This window comes from Rhipicephalus microplus, chromosome 5, assembly GCF_043290135.1.
Source record: "Rhipicephalus microplus isolate Deutch F79 chromosome 5, USDA_Rmic, whole genome shotgun sequence".
Lineage (NCBI taxonomy): Eukaryota > Metazoa > Arthropoda > Arachnida > Ixodida > Ixodidae > Rhipicephalus > Rhipicephalus microplus.
Genome location: NC_134704.1, coordinates 4,026,196 through 4,041,277, shown reverse-complemented (window position 1 = coordinate 4,041,277; position 15,082 = coordinate 4,026,196). Strand labels below are relative to the sequence as shown.

General features: G+C 42.7%; 1 protein-coding gene across 1 annotated transcript in view; it reads right to left on the bottom strand.

Annotated features, from left to right (window-relative positions):
• The window catches only part of LOC119175108 (activating signal cointegrator 1 complex subunit obelus), a 526,436-nt gene that overhangs the window by 243,081 nt on the left and 268,273 nt on the right, over nt 1–15,082 (bottom strand). Inside the window, exon 20 of the mRNA XM_037426343.2 lies at nt 12,407–12,657. Coding sequence (XP_037282240.2) covers nt 12,407–12,657 — 251 coding nt within the window. The remainder of the gene's footprint in view (nt 1–12,406; nt 12,658–15,082) is intronic.

Below are 15,082 nucleotides of genomic sequence, written 5' to 3'. Positions count from 1 at the left end.
TGTCCAAAGCCTCTAACTTCATGACAACCTAACTGTCCTCTTGTCCCCTTGCATTGTCAGGATGCATCCTCTTTCTCCAGGAGCATTTGCATTTACATACAAATGCCTCGGAAGGGGTACCCTATGGGCACATACCATCCTCATTGTCTTACTGGTGAAGACATGCTCACGTCGTTATATTGTTCCAGTCTAAACAAATGCTCAGTTTAGACAGGCACGTTCCAGAAATGAAAGTCAATCGAATTTCATTACAATTGTTTCAGGCGTTCACTGAGTGAAATTCTTTGGGAGCAATGATTAGGAGTGTTAAAAATATCGACCGCAGAATTTGATTGGAAAGCAATACAACAAGAAAGTCTATTTTCTGCTGGCAACAGCAGCGTACACCACATGTGACATGGCAGCAGCATTAAGTCAGTCACACTGAAGTTAATAAAAAGAAAAAGTACAGTGCATCATCTATGCATGTGCTTGTACAAAACAAAGTTTACACTCAATTTGTTTCAAACAAGTGGACGCATCCATGATGCACTGTTCCTTTAGTGCACACTGAGTTGAAGATGTCCTGCAAGAATATTTTACAAGCTGAGTTTCACGTGGCAACATCTTTCTTGCATAATCCTGAGGTATATGCAAAAAAAATTAGCAAGGTTGGCACTAGCAAACAAGTGCTGGCAAACATAATTAAAAATGAAAGCAGATGACAATTACTGGCATACCTTGTAATATTACATTCGCATAGCATGGTGGTTTTCTCCTTCCAGTGAAAATGCAGCCTACATAATGTGGTACCAAAGCATACGTAGCCACCAGCACAGTTTTTTGAAGAAATCATTATGAGTTACAGTAAGCACATGGGCCATAACACTAGAATATGAGCACTACAGTGACTTCAGCACATATTAGGACTAGCATGTGAGCACCCATAAGAAAGTAAATAGTTTTGTCCTAATGTAGAAATGCAATGTAATAATTCACTTTGCATAGATTGTTGGTCAACACTACTTGTGTTGGTTGCACACAAAAGCAAACCGTTTCGCATGAATGGACATCTTTTTTTGCTACTTGGAAAGCATGAAAGACGCTTCTATTCTTATCATCATCATAATATCCACACCGCAAGCATGCAAAAAAGATTCTTTATTTTGGGCCAACGAATACTTGCACTTAAATATGTCACGTGTGTTGCCAGAAATTATTTAGATTGAAATGATTTGATTTTGTCACTTTTACTGAAAACATGAAAGAAAAGCAGCATGCATCACTTGAAACACATGGTCCCTTTGGAGGGTACGACATAATGCATGATTCTGAAGGAACACAAGCTTATTAATGTTTGTGAAATAATAAATTGTTTTGTGTAACATGAGACAACAAAGTAATGCAAATAAGTTCTGTGGAAACCTGCAAGGGGGCAGAATGGTTCAGAAAGGGAAACTAGACAACCACCCGTTTGTGGCACGAGGCCACAAGGAAATCTGTACAGATTTTTCTCAAGAATAAGCTAGTTGCCGAAAAATTTATCCTGGTCCGGGGATCGAACCAGAGACCAACGCCTTTCCGGGCAGTCGCTCTACCAATGCGACAAAATGACAGGTAGCAGAAAACAAAGGCATACAGGGGTGGCGCAAGGATTTCTTCACTATGGGGGGTCAACCGTGATACGAGAGTTCCTTCGAGGGGCAGGGACGCTGAGAACTTCTGTGCTGCGTTTCACTATGTTTGCTTTTGTCATGGCAGGAGGGGGGGAGCAGGTGGAAATTTTCAGAGGGCTCCAGCCCCCCACAACCTCCCCCCCACTGCTGGCACTACCCCTAGAGGTTTACTTACTGAATCGCAGGCAACTGCTTGCCATTAGTAATCCTCTCAGCAATTTTCTCACTCACTCACCATGTAAGTGGCAATACTCACCATTACTCACCATGTAAGTGGCAACATATGCTGTTTACACTTGCACTGAACGACTTTAATTGTTTCAAACCAATAACTCGTACAGTAATTGGCAATGTGGTTGCAGACACCCTTCCAAAAACATAATTTCAGGTATGTGTTCAGTTGTAGTATCGCTGGTTCGGTATGATGTCCTACATTTGAAAGTTTTGCTCTAAATTGGCAACATATATTTTTTGGCTTGGGTTCAGGTGGGTTTTGAGAAAACTGATTTGGATTAATTCTTACTAAAAATTACTCTTTCGGTACAGTTTTTTTTATTGGGGTTTGATGCGACACCATGATGTTACTACAAATAATGAACAAACAAATATGTTGCGAAGAAGGCATCTTACAACATGCATGCCGACTAGTATAAGCATGACGTGCACAGTGCCATCCTCGACGACCCACTTAAACGCAGCTTTCTCAATACTGTTTTTTTTTTTTTTTTGACATTATGCTCAGGCCCTCCACATGGTTCAATGATGAAATAATTTGTTTCTCGTAAAGTATTCGTGGTATCGCTTCAAAATTTTTATGAAAGCACTGTGAGGTTATTCTTAGTGTCTGTGCCAATTTTCATCAATATCCAACGAGAAACAAAAACGTTCATTGAAAAAAGCCTGTCGAAAACTTCGACAGGCTTTTTCTCACAAGTGTGTTTTGGACATTGTGCATTGCTCGTGGAAAGAGTAGCACGAGAATGAATGGACCGATTTTGATTCTGTTTTTTTTTCCCTGAATTCCTGAACACTGCTTGTGGGTACAGCAATCTTCAATTTCTGTTTTGTGGCCCTGTTATTTTTCTAGACGATGATTTGTCCGTGTCATTGATTCTGACAATGTGTGTCGGCAGCCATGATAATCTCCAAAAAAAAAAAAGAGAACTTCCGAGAGTGCCATACCCTGTAGCTTTCTTTTGAGTAAAGATCAACACCATTCACAGCTTCCTGGCATGTTTTGTTGCAGCGCTAGGCTTTTCACGAGCAGACCATATAATTGGATCATGTAGCATTATGTAACTTGAGAACTACTGAAGCTATCATGATGAAACTGCACATTTCCCTATTCTAGACACTTATGAGTATGCATGCCAAATTTCATTGCTGTAGGTCAACAAATAAAAAAGTTTTTTTTCAATGCCACCTCCCCCCTTAAGGTTGCTTTCAGTGCAATAAGTTACAATTCCCATCATTTTTCAGGTTTAGTGCTTAAAAGCTCGTGTTTGGACTAAGCTCAGATTTTATTTTGAGGAAATCAGAAGTGGGGAGGGGGGGCAATATAATCACTATGTACATACAAATGTGAGTGTACATGATCTCGCACATTCAAACTGAATCATTTTTTAGGTGTTTCAAACATATACTTTAGCTTGTTTGTGGTCATAGCATGGGCAATATGAGAAGGAATGAAGCATTACTTGTGATGTGTGGATTTGCATTGAGTATGTATCACTATGTACATACAAATGTGAGTGTACATGATCTCGCACATTCAAACTGAATCATTTTTTAGGTGTTTCAAACATATACTTTAGCTTGGTAGTGGTCTATAGTATGGGCAATATGAGAAGGAATGAAGCATTACTTGTGATGTGTGGATTTGCATTGAGTATGTGAATGCATGATCAATTGACCTTTAGCACAATGGCTTGGCTGCTGTGGCTTTATAACAACACAGATTCTTAAATTGTTTTTATAGTGCTGATGGGGCTGCTTCCATTATACTTGTTTATATAAATAGCTTACTGTAAAACATGCTCACAGTATCACATTTGCATGCAACGTATTCTGCACTGTTTTATAGGGGTGCCCAAGAAGTGCGAGTCTGTACTACAACCCAAGAACAACGTGACATGTTTTCCTGTGTACCCTATGCTATATCCTGTGCAAGCTGCTAATAAACTACATTGTGTAATGCAACCGTTATTGTCTTTCATTTGAGGATGCAAAAGTTATTGAGACATAATTAATGAATTGATTACACATACCTTGCAGCAGTTTACAATTAGTACGATAGCACATGTGGCTCAATGTTCTATCCTATGTCATTTGTTGCAAGCTATGTCATTTGTTGCAAGCTTAAGCAGCTTGCTAGAAGAAATGCACGTGTGCTAGAAGGTAAACATTTTTTTCTATGACACCACTGAACCCATTTTAAATTTTAATCAGTGTGTTATCTTGGTTTAGTTCAGAATAAAAGACAGATACTGGCAAGCTGTGCATGTCATTTCATTTTACCGTATTTACTCGCATAATCGGCGCACTCGCATAATAGGCGCACCCCTAGTTTGGTCGCGGAAAATTCAATTTTTTTTAATTCCGCGCATAATAGGTGCACCCCGAACTTGGCCGTGATCAGAAACGATTCTACCCCCCAGCGGTACAGTTGGAACGCAGTCCCCGTACCCTGAAGAAAAAAAGAAGGCAAATCGACGAGCAAATAAAGAAAATTCGAAGTGCAACGACCTAACCAACGTGTTTGTCAAAATAAAACTTGAAAAAAAAAAAAAAAGCGTTCATGAGCGAAAAAAAAAAAGGCTGTTCCATCAATTACTGATACCCCCCCCAATCACCGCGCTTTTTGGAGGTCACGTGTACAACGCCGGGGGCTCGATCGCCATCACCACCATCAGAGAAAAAGGACAATGTTCGAAGGCTGTACACCACCTGAATGGCTGGAGGACAACATCAGCTGACTACAGGTGGTAAGATTAAGAGGCCGCCTGTGGAAATGCTGAGCGCTTGGATCGTGGAAGTGTGGCAGGCGATCTTCGACGAAGTCGTCAGGAAAAGCTTCAAGAAGACGGGTATCTCGAACGCACTGGATGCGAGTGAGGATGACATGTTGTGGGGTGCGGATGAATGTGTGATCTCCGACTCGGACTCCGAATAGGGAAAAGGAGGAACAGCTACGACTTTTGTGTAAATAAATTTTACGTGTGTGTGTGCAGTTGACGGCTCTCGCTTGTTCATTAAAAGGTACGTAGGTATGTTTGTTTTATGCTGAATTAATTGGTAAACGATAAAGTCGCCTTTTACTTGACAAGTGTGCAGATTTAAAGCGCGAGAACCGAGTTGAAAAAATTTTCGAAAATTTTACCCCGTGTAATTGGCGCACCCCTAACTTCGAGCCGGATTTTCTGAAAAAAAAGTGCGCCTATTATGCGAGTAAATACGGTATATTTTTTTAAGCAAGTGCTGACTTTTTGATACTTTATCACTGTGCTATACATTTTTAAAATAAAATGTAGTGGAAGATGGTCAGCCACCAGGACCTTGTTTTGTAGGTTTTGGTGCCCCCTCTGCACTTGTAATGCTTTATACTCAATAAATGCATGAATGAAATTTGGCCCTATGCATCACCACTGTGAGAAGAAGAAATACCACAGGTGGACATTTATCTACTGCTATTTGTTCTCACAGTGGTGACATTAAAAAGCAATAATTAAAATCAATATTGAATTTGTATAAGGATGCTGTGATAATCAAGTTCAAGATAAGGGAAGAGAGCAAGATATAAATTTACTGCAAATCAAAACAGACCTTTTTTTTTCAGTAACGTGGTTTTTCTGAAGCAAAATTTTCTAGTGAAACAACAGCTACAGATAGAGTATTTCACATATTGAAAAAGTAATAACACTGCAAGTATTCATCTTCTTGGGGTGTTCATGAGTATGTTGAGCCATTCCTGTTCTGCTCTATGGCAACAGACTGTCACAGACAGACAAAATGTCTCATCAGACTCACTCAAGAATGGCTTGCAATTTGCTGATGATGCTTCAGTATTACAAGAGCAATATGAAAGACTCATGTTATCAGCAGAAAACACTTGATGTTATCAGCAGAAAACAATTAGTGATCTACCCACTACATTTACATTAATACCACAGGTGACAGAACGAAATCGCTCGATGGGCTAGTACAGCATGACTGATATTTCATTTTAGGATGATACAACAAAAACATTAGCATGCCAATGCCCCATCTCAACTTCACACGTCACATCATGTTCACCCTGTAACCAGTAGAAAGAGGCTGTGCATACACATCTTATACTTAGTAGGGTAAGGCATACAACGTTGATGCAGCCCAGTGGCAAAGCCAGGGGTTGGCACACCGGGCTCACACCCCCCTCCCTTTTTCGAATATTTTCCCCCGTAGAATACAGAGTGAAAAATGAGGCTCGATCACATCCACAAACCGGGCCCCACTTAAGATCATAGTGGTGCCCCTCCTCCAAGTCCATGCCCCCCCCCCCCCCCCCCAAAAAAAAAGAAAAGAAATCTGCCTACACCCCTGTGGCAGCCAACACACATTGTGGTGCTCACTTCAGTGTTGTCAATCGTTGCCATGACCATGTATGCGCATAATGTGAAGGCACACATTACATGCACATTTAGAATAGAAAGACATGCGTACAAAAAAAGTGCTGAAGCTCAAGCACTTTCACACCAGTCAGAATTCAGGATAATGTGGCAGATTCTGCAAAATATTCTATACTGGTTAACTTGGCAGCCAAAAAAGAAGACATCACAAATTGTATCACAAGTTGTCCCGAAGACAGCTAGTTAAAGCCAAGGCCATGCCTTGTGCCAATAGAATGTTCTTGCACAGCGTATTACACTACGTTGTGGCTGTTCTTGTTTATGTAGCCAGAGTTAAAGCGAACAGAAGTGTTCTTGTCTCTTTCGAAGCCTTACACATTTCAACACATTTACATTTTCAGCAAGGTTTTTTTACAAGAACCTTAAAATTCAAGAATTGCAGAGGTGACAAATGATTTGAATTTATTGATACAATTATGCCCCGAAATGACTGATAGCTGCAAATGTGTCTCAGAAGGAGACATTGTGCACAGCTCAATTGATCATAGAGGGAATGCCTTAGATCCTGCCCATGTTTTACTGCATTTGGCACTCTACACCAGCTAGCAGAATATGAAATGGAGAAATTCAGGCTCCCCAGAAGAGACTGAGATATAGAGTGATGAAAAAGAAGGGTTACCTTAGAGTAAGCACAAATATGCGACAGTGAACGAGATTCATGGTTTAATTGGCATCCAAAAAGAAAAATGCATTTTATTAAAACATGCCTTTCACTGGATTACTGTGAACATAGCCAAACAGAAGATTTCCTGCTAACAATTACTCAAACGGGGGAAAAAGAAGCTGAAGCACCAAAAATTTGTCCCACATCATCCACAGAACATTCAAGTGGGTGGAGAAACCTAATATTCTGAAATGAAAACCTGGTTATGACATCATGTTAGTCCATGTAACATTGAGGCTGTGTCGGGGTATGTAATGAACCATATTGCCAATGGGAAAAGATGATGAGGTGAGCAACAGGAATGTAGAATTGAATTGGTTGTAGCAAATAAATTGTGAAACCTTCAGATGAGTTAAAATAACAGCGATGTTTGTGGTGTCATTTTCTACGTACACCAACAAAAAATGCAGACATGTGTTTTCGACAGCAACAAGGTGTTTTGAATAAAATGTAAACACACATTACGCTTCATATTTAGATTCTTTAAAAAACAAGCTATAGCGCCTCTCATATGATGCATGACTACTTGATATGCACACACATTTAATTCCAGCTTTAATGAATATATCACACATGCTAAACATTTTCTTCTAGGCTGAAACTTCAATTACTTCAATACTTATCGAGCTCATTGTGACATGTTATAGAGCAAATGCGAACTTGTATAGCGCAAAATAAAGAGCGCATCAGCAAGCCGCGCACAACGATATACACCAGCACCCAATCATAAACATTACTGACCAGTCAATTCCTTCAGCTATTTGTAGATAGCATCGTGGTATCGCAGCGCGCAATGCCGCTGCCACTGTAAGCCTTTTCTCCATTGTAATACAAAGCGTTTGTGCGTGTTGGCGCCCGCATTCTAGCTAGCTGTAAAAGATTGCCGTTGCGCCAAATGCTACTCGAGCGGTACGACCTGGGTGTGGTAACGACGATAACAACAAAAAGGGAGCGCGTAATTAGCCTCGAACACAGATGACTATGGCGACGCAACACTTGTGGCCGAAAAACGCGTTGTGAAAATACAACAGCCTCACTTTCGTGATAAAAGGCGGCGGCTTGAACCAACGCATTCAAAAACTTGTCCGCGTCGTCTCCTGTTGGTGATGGTTGCCGACCTCGAAAACTGAAGCTCCGCCAAATGGTTACCAGCCTCAACAGCGTCGCATCGTCCAACCAGAGTGCGCATCAGAGCCGATCATGCGGCTAGCGCTTGTGTTGCATTTTGGCACCGGGCCGCCATTTCGCTCTCCGTTAGCGGGCGGCAGGGGTCCCGCCATGTGCGGAGTGGGTGTGCGGCTAGCGCGTGTAAGGGCCCTAAGTCAAGCGTTGGCGACGACGCCTTGGGTGTATTATTGTGTTTGTTATGTTATTGTGTCTTTGTCGTATGATTGTGTTTGTCATGGAGTGTATAGTAATATAGTGAGTACGAATGTCCTGGCGTGTTTCGTAACGATTGATGTACCGATTCGGTGGACGATATCTTGGTTGTAAATTAGGTAAATAAATGTATGTATGTTGTTTGGTTTGCACCGACCGCTGCACCGACCGCTACTTCTGTGAACGTTCACTCAAAGAGCGTGGCATAGTGGCGCTCGCCAATTCGAGACCCTACAGTGGCGCCCGACATCAGGATTTTGGAGTATCGGATGACAGTTTTTGCGGTTCGGCACAAGCTTTTGTTAGAACCGGGGTAAAGTAGGCCTAGGGGGACTTCTTTGCTAGCGTTGGCGGTGTGCTCTGTTGAAAAGCAAGGGGATCGGTTTGTAACGTGTTTGAATTTCTCAGCAGGTTGAGTTTTTATTTTTTTTTAGCTCGCAAGTGTTGTTCTTTTTTTGTTGGTGATTGTTTTCAAAACCGTTGTTGAATTGGGACGAGAGCCATGCGGTCTGCATCCTGGGGTGGGCAAGGCCTAGAGCACGTGGTTTGTAGGCCGGGTCCGAAGCGAGCGAGTATGGAAGCCTCGTGGTTGGTCCGATTTTCTGTAAACAGCTTCTTCTATCTCTTTGGGCTCAGGGAGCCGGGCGTCATTGCTGTCTGGCATTGCGGCTTGACGCCGGGGCATCGTAACGCCATTCGGTACGGTGGACGCCGATCGCTCGGTAAGCTGCTGTGTGCGGCGAGCGATAAGGCCACTTCACAGAGTGGATGTCTCCTCGCTGCTGTTTCTTCTGCGCCTAGGCTGGGTGCTGGTCAGTTGTCAGTTGTTGCCGAGCGACTCATTAGGCCTAAGGCTCTGCGCAGCCCCCTGTCGCACGTGGCACAACTAGGTGGATTGTGGCGTTGAGGTGTTGCGCTCTGCTTCCCTCACTTATTTTTTTTATCTTGGGATGCACGAATTAGGAAAAGTGACCTTTATTTTATTTTTGATGGGTGTTATGTTTATAGCTTGTGTAGCTGATCTCTTTGTTTCAGAATATGGTTTTGTTATGTCCGGTGTTGTCGTCGGCCCATAGACGTACGCGTTGGTCGCGGTAGTCCAAAAAGCTCAGACAGCCTCGAACGGTTAAAAAAAAGTTTATTCCTATTCGGATGGAGGCGGCGGCCGAACTGCCGGGGGAAACGACGGTGGCTCGATGTATTAGCTAGCCGTACTGACCATCGTACGACGCGGGCAACCGATGTATTAGCTAGCCATACTGACCATCGTACGACGTGGGCAAAAAGCCCAAAGCTCCCTTTCCTAGGCCCTGCTCCATTTTTTTAGAGTGTTTTGTAATGTATGCAGCGGGAGTGTTGTAATCCACGGCTGGCAGTCTTTTGCACATCGTGAGTGCCACTGGCCAGGAATGCGGTCGTGAGGTTGCGCGATAGAGATGCCTGGGACCTGCACAAGTGCCTGCAGTCCGGCGCCCTCGTGAGTGCTGGTCGGAATTGAAAGACGTGTCGGCGCTAGTGGCGGTTCGTCGCGCCGACGGCAACGTTGCTGTTGCGGGACTGGTACTGAGGTGAAGTCGAGCGAGACAGCGCAGCAATGTCGACCGGCGGCGGTGTCGTGGTGCAAGGACATAATGTAGGGAGATGGGTTATGTTTATAGCTTGTGTAGCTGATCTCTTTGTTTCAGAATATGGTTTTGTTATGTCCGGTGTTGTCGTCGGCCCATAGACGTACGCGTTGGTCGCGGTAGTCCAAAAAGCTCAGACAGATTCGAACGGTTAAAAACAAGTTTATTACTATTCGGATGGAGGCGGCGGCCGAACTGTTGGGGGAAACGACGGTGGCTCGTTTGCGCCGAGCGGGGGAAGGGGAGGAGTCAACATCTGGAAGCAGTTTCAGCAACCGGTCCTTCGCGGGTTCGGAGCGCTCGTGACACAGGGGTGCTTGGAACACAACAGGTTTGATTTAACTCTTTCCTTACCACGCCACTAGGCATCGTTCACCGGTGAACGAGGATTTCACGCCCCTATTTTTCAACAAACACCGTGCCTATGGACTTGTAGCGCCATCTAGGCAATGGTACACACACTAGAATTGCTTCTTCTGTACGGTTCGCATTTTTACCGCGTGGCGGTGATTTTTAAAGGTCACGCCCGTTCAAAGGTTGAAGCGCATGTGATTCACGCGATGGCGTCAACATCAGAAACCACGCGCGCTCGAAAAAAAGCGATTTCGCTCGATGCCGACGCCTCGACGAGCGATCTTTTGAATTCCTCGAGTAGTGAGGAATCAGACAGCGATGTGGTGACATCGGATTTTAGCTCCGATGAAGAAATTTCATCAGATCAGTCGGGAACATCAGCTGTTAGTCGCGGGTATGTTTGGTTTTCACCTTCTGTTTTGTTTGTCGTGTTCTGGAGCTGGCTGACTTGCTCTGTATGTGTCCCACATATTGTTATTATTATTTCTAGCGTGTCTACTTCATATGGGGGCGATGTGCTGCCTCCAGCACAAAGACGCGTAAACTTCCGACCCCAGAGGGATCCGGGCATCGACCTCGGCATGGCGCTCCGCAGTAGTGCACAATTTATAGCTCGAGAAGGTCTGGAGCTATAACTTTCATTTTTTCAATCCTACTCCAATACGCTGTTTTAAATATTTTGCATCTCTCATAACTTTCCATAATTTTTTACTCGGAAGATATAAGTATATCATTACGACGTTTGTTGTGAACAAACCTAATTATTTGTGTTTGTCAATTTTTGTTACCTGTTTAGATCTGCCAGTTCTTTCGTCAAATGTACCTTTCGAACCCTACATTTAGTACTTGCATTTTGGTATGTAATATTTTGCTGAAAAATTTTTTTTCTTGAAAAAAAAAAATCTCGCGTAGGACCAACTCAGAACTTCACTATTTCGCTATGCATCAGGCAATTTTTTTGTAACTCAAAAACAACTTCGTCAATTTTAACAATTCTTCTAAATAATGTTGCCCTGTGATTACTAAACATTTTGTATATGTCAGAATTCCTCAGAAAAATTTGGTGTCGAAGATATCGTTTCGTTTTTCAAAAAAAAATTCTTGAAAATTTGATAATTTTATTGTATACGAATTTTTTGTGCCAAATAAATTTTCTTTATTGTTTCAAAATGAAAAGCATTCAAAAGTACGTTCATTCGTCTTTATTTTGATGCATTGCATGGCACTGTACACCTAGTAGCAACGGCACAGAAAATTCCTAGCTGTAACATACAAAAATAGGCCAATTTTCCTGTGGTAAGAAAAGAGTTAAGGTTGGGGAAATGTGAGGGTGCTGATAGCCCCTGTAAATTTGTTTGCGCTGCGTGGCACACTTGTCTCGCCCAACAGTCGCATTTCGGCTTACAACTACCGGGCGATAGATGGCGTTGTGTTCGCGTTGAGCCCCACTCTTATTATCATGGTGGTGGCGCCGGTGGTGACCCCCGGCGGAAAGCAAGCCTTGGTGGCGGTCGAGAGTTCACAGACTCTTCTGCGCGTGGCGGTTGCCACGAACGGTTGTCTCTCGCGGTGGGTCTGCCGTGGACAGCACCGCGGGCCGCCTGCGGTAGGCCCACGTGGTGAGTGAAGCCTTGGGGACGCCGCCTTTTGTGTGCTCTTGTGTTATGTTGTTTGAGTGTATGGTAATTTTGTGTAAGGATGTCTTAGCGGGTTAATTACAATTGATGTATCGATTCGACAGACGATATCGTCGTTCAAATTAGGTAAACAAGTGTATGTGGTTGTTTGGTTTGTTCAGACCGCGTCTGCTGTGTCCGTTCACTCCAAGAGCGTGGCGTGGCGTTCACTCGCCAAATTCGAGACCCCACAAGTGCTTCCACCTTTGTTATTTTGGTTGGTGTCTGCAGAACCCATTTGTTTTCAAGCTTTTATGGCATTTTTAAGGAGAGAGAGCAAGCAATTTTTGACCAGTGCAATGATGGCTACATCCCATATTTACATGGTTGGCAACATCTCATTATTAGGTCACTGAGGTAATGTGTGGACAAAACATAAGCAGCATACCTGGTGCTTTGTGAGGATGAAGTATTCGTAGTGGTAAATCTCATCAGAGTTTGGGTCCTCCACCCAGATCCAGAAAGCCTCCGCCCCTTTGTGATACCGGTCACACCATCGAAAGTCAGCAGTGATGTCCAGGTGCACCTTCAGCACTGTGCGGGTGATTGGTTGAATCTTGGGCACCACCACAACCTGTGGTATCTGTCGGGCCAACTGTTCCACCATTGTGCCAGCCCGTCCATTGTGCACAATCATGCCTGTGCCGAGAAGAAACACTCCTAGAACAGCTTGCCAAAAAAATATTTCTCGCTGGAATAGGTTACAGTGGTACATGCTACGCTTCTGAGGCTGAAATCAGGTAAGTAACAAACTTTGACTCCTCCAATTTGCATTATCTTACCAGACAGTCGTAAACGCAACTCAACAGAGCCCAAGACAACAGTGTGGTCCACTCAACTCCTTAAAATTTTAACCTCTTATACATCAGCATTTTAATAGATAACTAGAATACCATTTTAGGTTATATCACAATATCACATATTTATGAATTTATCATACAATATAGTAATAACAAAGTGCTTGATGTTACAAATATCGCCTAAAGTAAGTAGCTGTACTCATTGAGATGTTGCTAACTACGCTATTGCCAAACTTAAGATAGGCTCTGTGAGCACTACAGCATTTGTAGAAAATTAATATACCAATTTCTCAATTCATCTAAATATGAATGGGTGGTGATATACATCATGGTGACTAAGTCCCATGTGGTCACTGCCATATATTAAGAGAGACATATAGCTGGACAGATTCATGCATCAAGTGTAGTAATATCTTTAGGGGGGGGAAAAGGAATAAATGAGGAAGGACAGGGAGGTTAGCCAGTTCTCAGACCGGCTGGCTACCCTGTTAATATTTTTAGACTGCATTTAAAGATAAGCATTTGTATACCTGGGTCATATATTTTTCACAATAACTAATTAAAAAGTAACAGCGATTTCTAGATTACCGAGTATAATGATCATGCTGCTCACAAAATATTTTTTTCTTCAGTACTCCATATTAAACTTAGTATGACAGTAATGGTAATTAATTGACATCCACTGTGCAAAACAGCACCTAGCTCTGCATGTCATGTTCTGCAACAATTCTTTATTTCTTTATTATTTCTTTATTTCTTTATTATTTCTTTATTAATTTAGAGATACTGCAGACCGGTCCAAGAGGAGGGGCGAAAGAAATCATTGAAAAAAAAAACATGTATGTATACGAGATAGTGAAAAAATAAACAGCATGGAAAATGTGAGACCAGACAAAGAAGGACACATAGAGATGCTTGGGCATATTGGTACGACATAGTGAAAAAGCAACCACTTTAGCTGCATTTATTTCTATACCCGGTCCCGTGTCTGTCTAACAGCAACAACATTATAACACATTAAAACACTAAAGAGATAATGTTCCAGCGAAGTAGCAAAATGTTCAGTCAAATTAATATCCTCAATTCCAGGCATTTACTGAAAAAACTTTTTGAACATTAGTTCGTGCAAATATGGGTGATCGGTGATGTTTATGGCGGGTTATCAGCGGTGGCTGATTGGACACAACCAGGACCTCCTGACCTGCCCAGATGGCGGGGCTCTTATGGGAGCGAGTGTCCCCGCTTTCGTTTAACCGCTCACCATTGTTGCTGCTACCTGTTCGTCCGCTGCTCTACGGCTGTTTAGACGGCACTAGATCTGGGATATGAAACTATTTCTTCACTTAGATGACTGGTCAAGTAAGCTGTTCAGAGCGGTTAGGTATTTAGTATTGCACACTGGTTGACAAACGTGGGAACTTATAGACTTGTACAGTGTAGGACAGTCTATGTGATGTCGTGTTTATATAATTGCAAAGTATTTCTGAAGGAGTCTTAGCATATTTATTTGTGCATAATAATTATGCAATATGGGTGACCTATTCGCTGAAATATGACCAGGAGCACTGACGTCAGCGAACAGGTGCTGACTAGTGTTATGTCACCCGTAGGTTATGGCCCTAGCGGCAGAAGGCACAAAGTAGACGTGGGCACTATCGAAGGGCTGTCTGGGCAGGTCAGGAGTAGAGAAGGACACAACAAGGTACATTGTTTAGACATTAGATTCCGCACACTTTGAATGCACTAAGAGATGAGAGAAAAAGCATCGTAAATTCCCTCACCCAACTGCTTCTGGGTCACCATTGATAGTGGATTAATAAAAGAGTGCTTTTCTTTGCTCTCCCTAAATTAGAAATGCGATTCACGACTGCAAACACATTCTTATTTATTTTTTTGCTGCTCACACACATCGTCAGCGACTTGTGTGAGGCTCTTTGTTCACAGGCATCATAGGATAAGGGTCGTGCTTGGCTCTTCTCATATGCTGCTACAAGATTCATATTTAAAAGTTGTCAAGACAAGCAGTGTTTAGCCACTGTTCCAACACCCTCCTTGAACCTTCTTCTTTTTGAAGTTTTTGTGTGCCATCTGTGGAGTGATTTCTGTAAAGATAGGCCGTGCGTAGCGTGATTGTGCTCATGGTTCTAAGCTGCAACTTGGTTATCCTAGAGAAATTTTTTTCTCATGTAATGATTGTACCCTCTGTTAATTGCTTTAAGACTTATCATTACGCATTATGGCAGATCACTATAAAGATACATTAG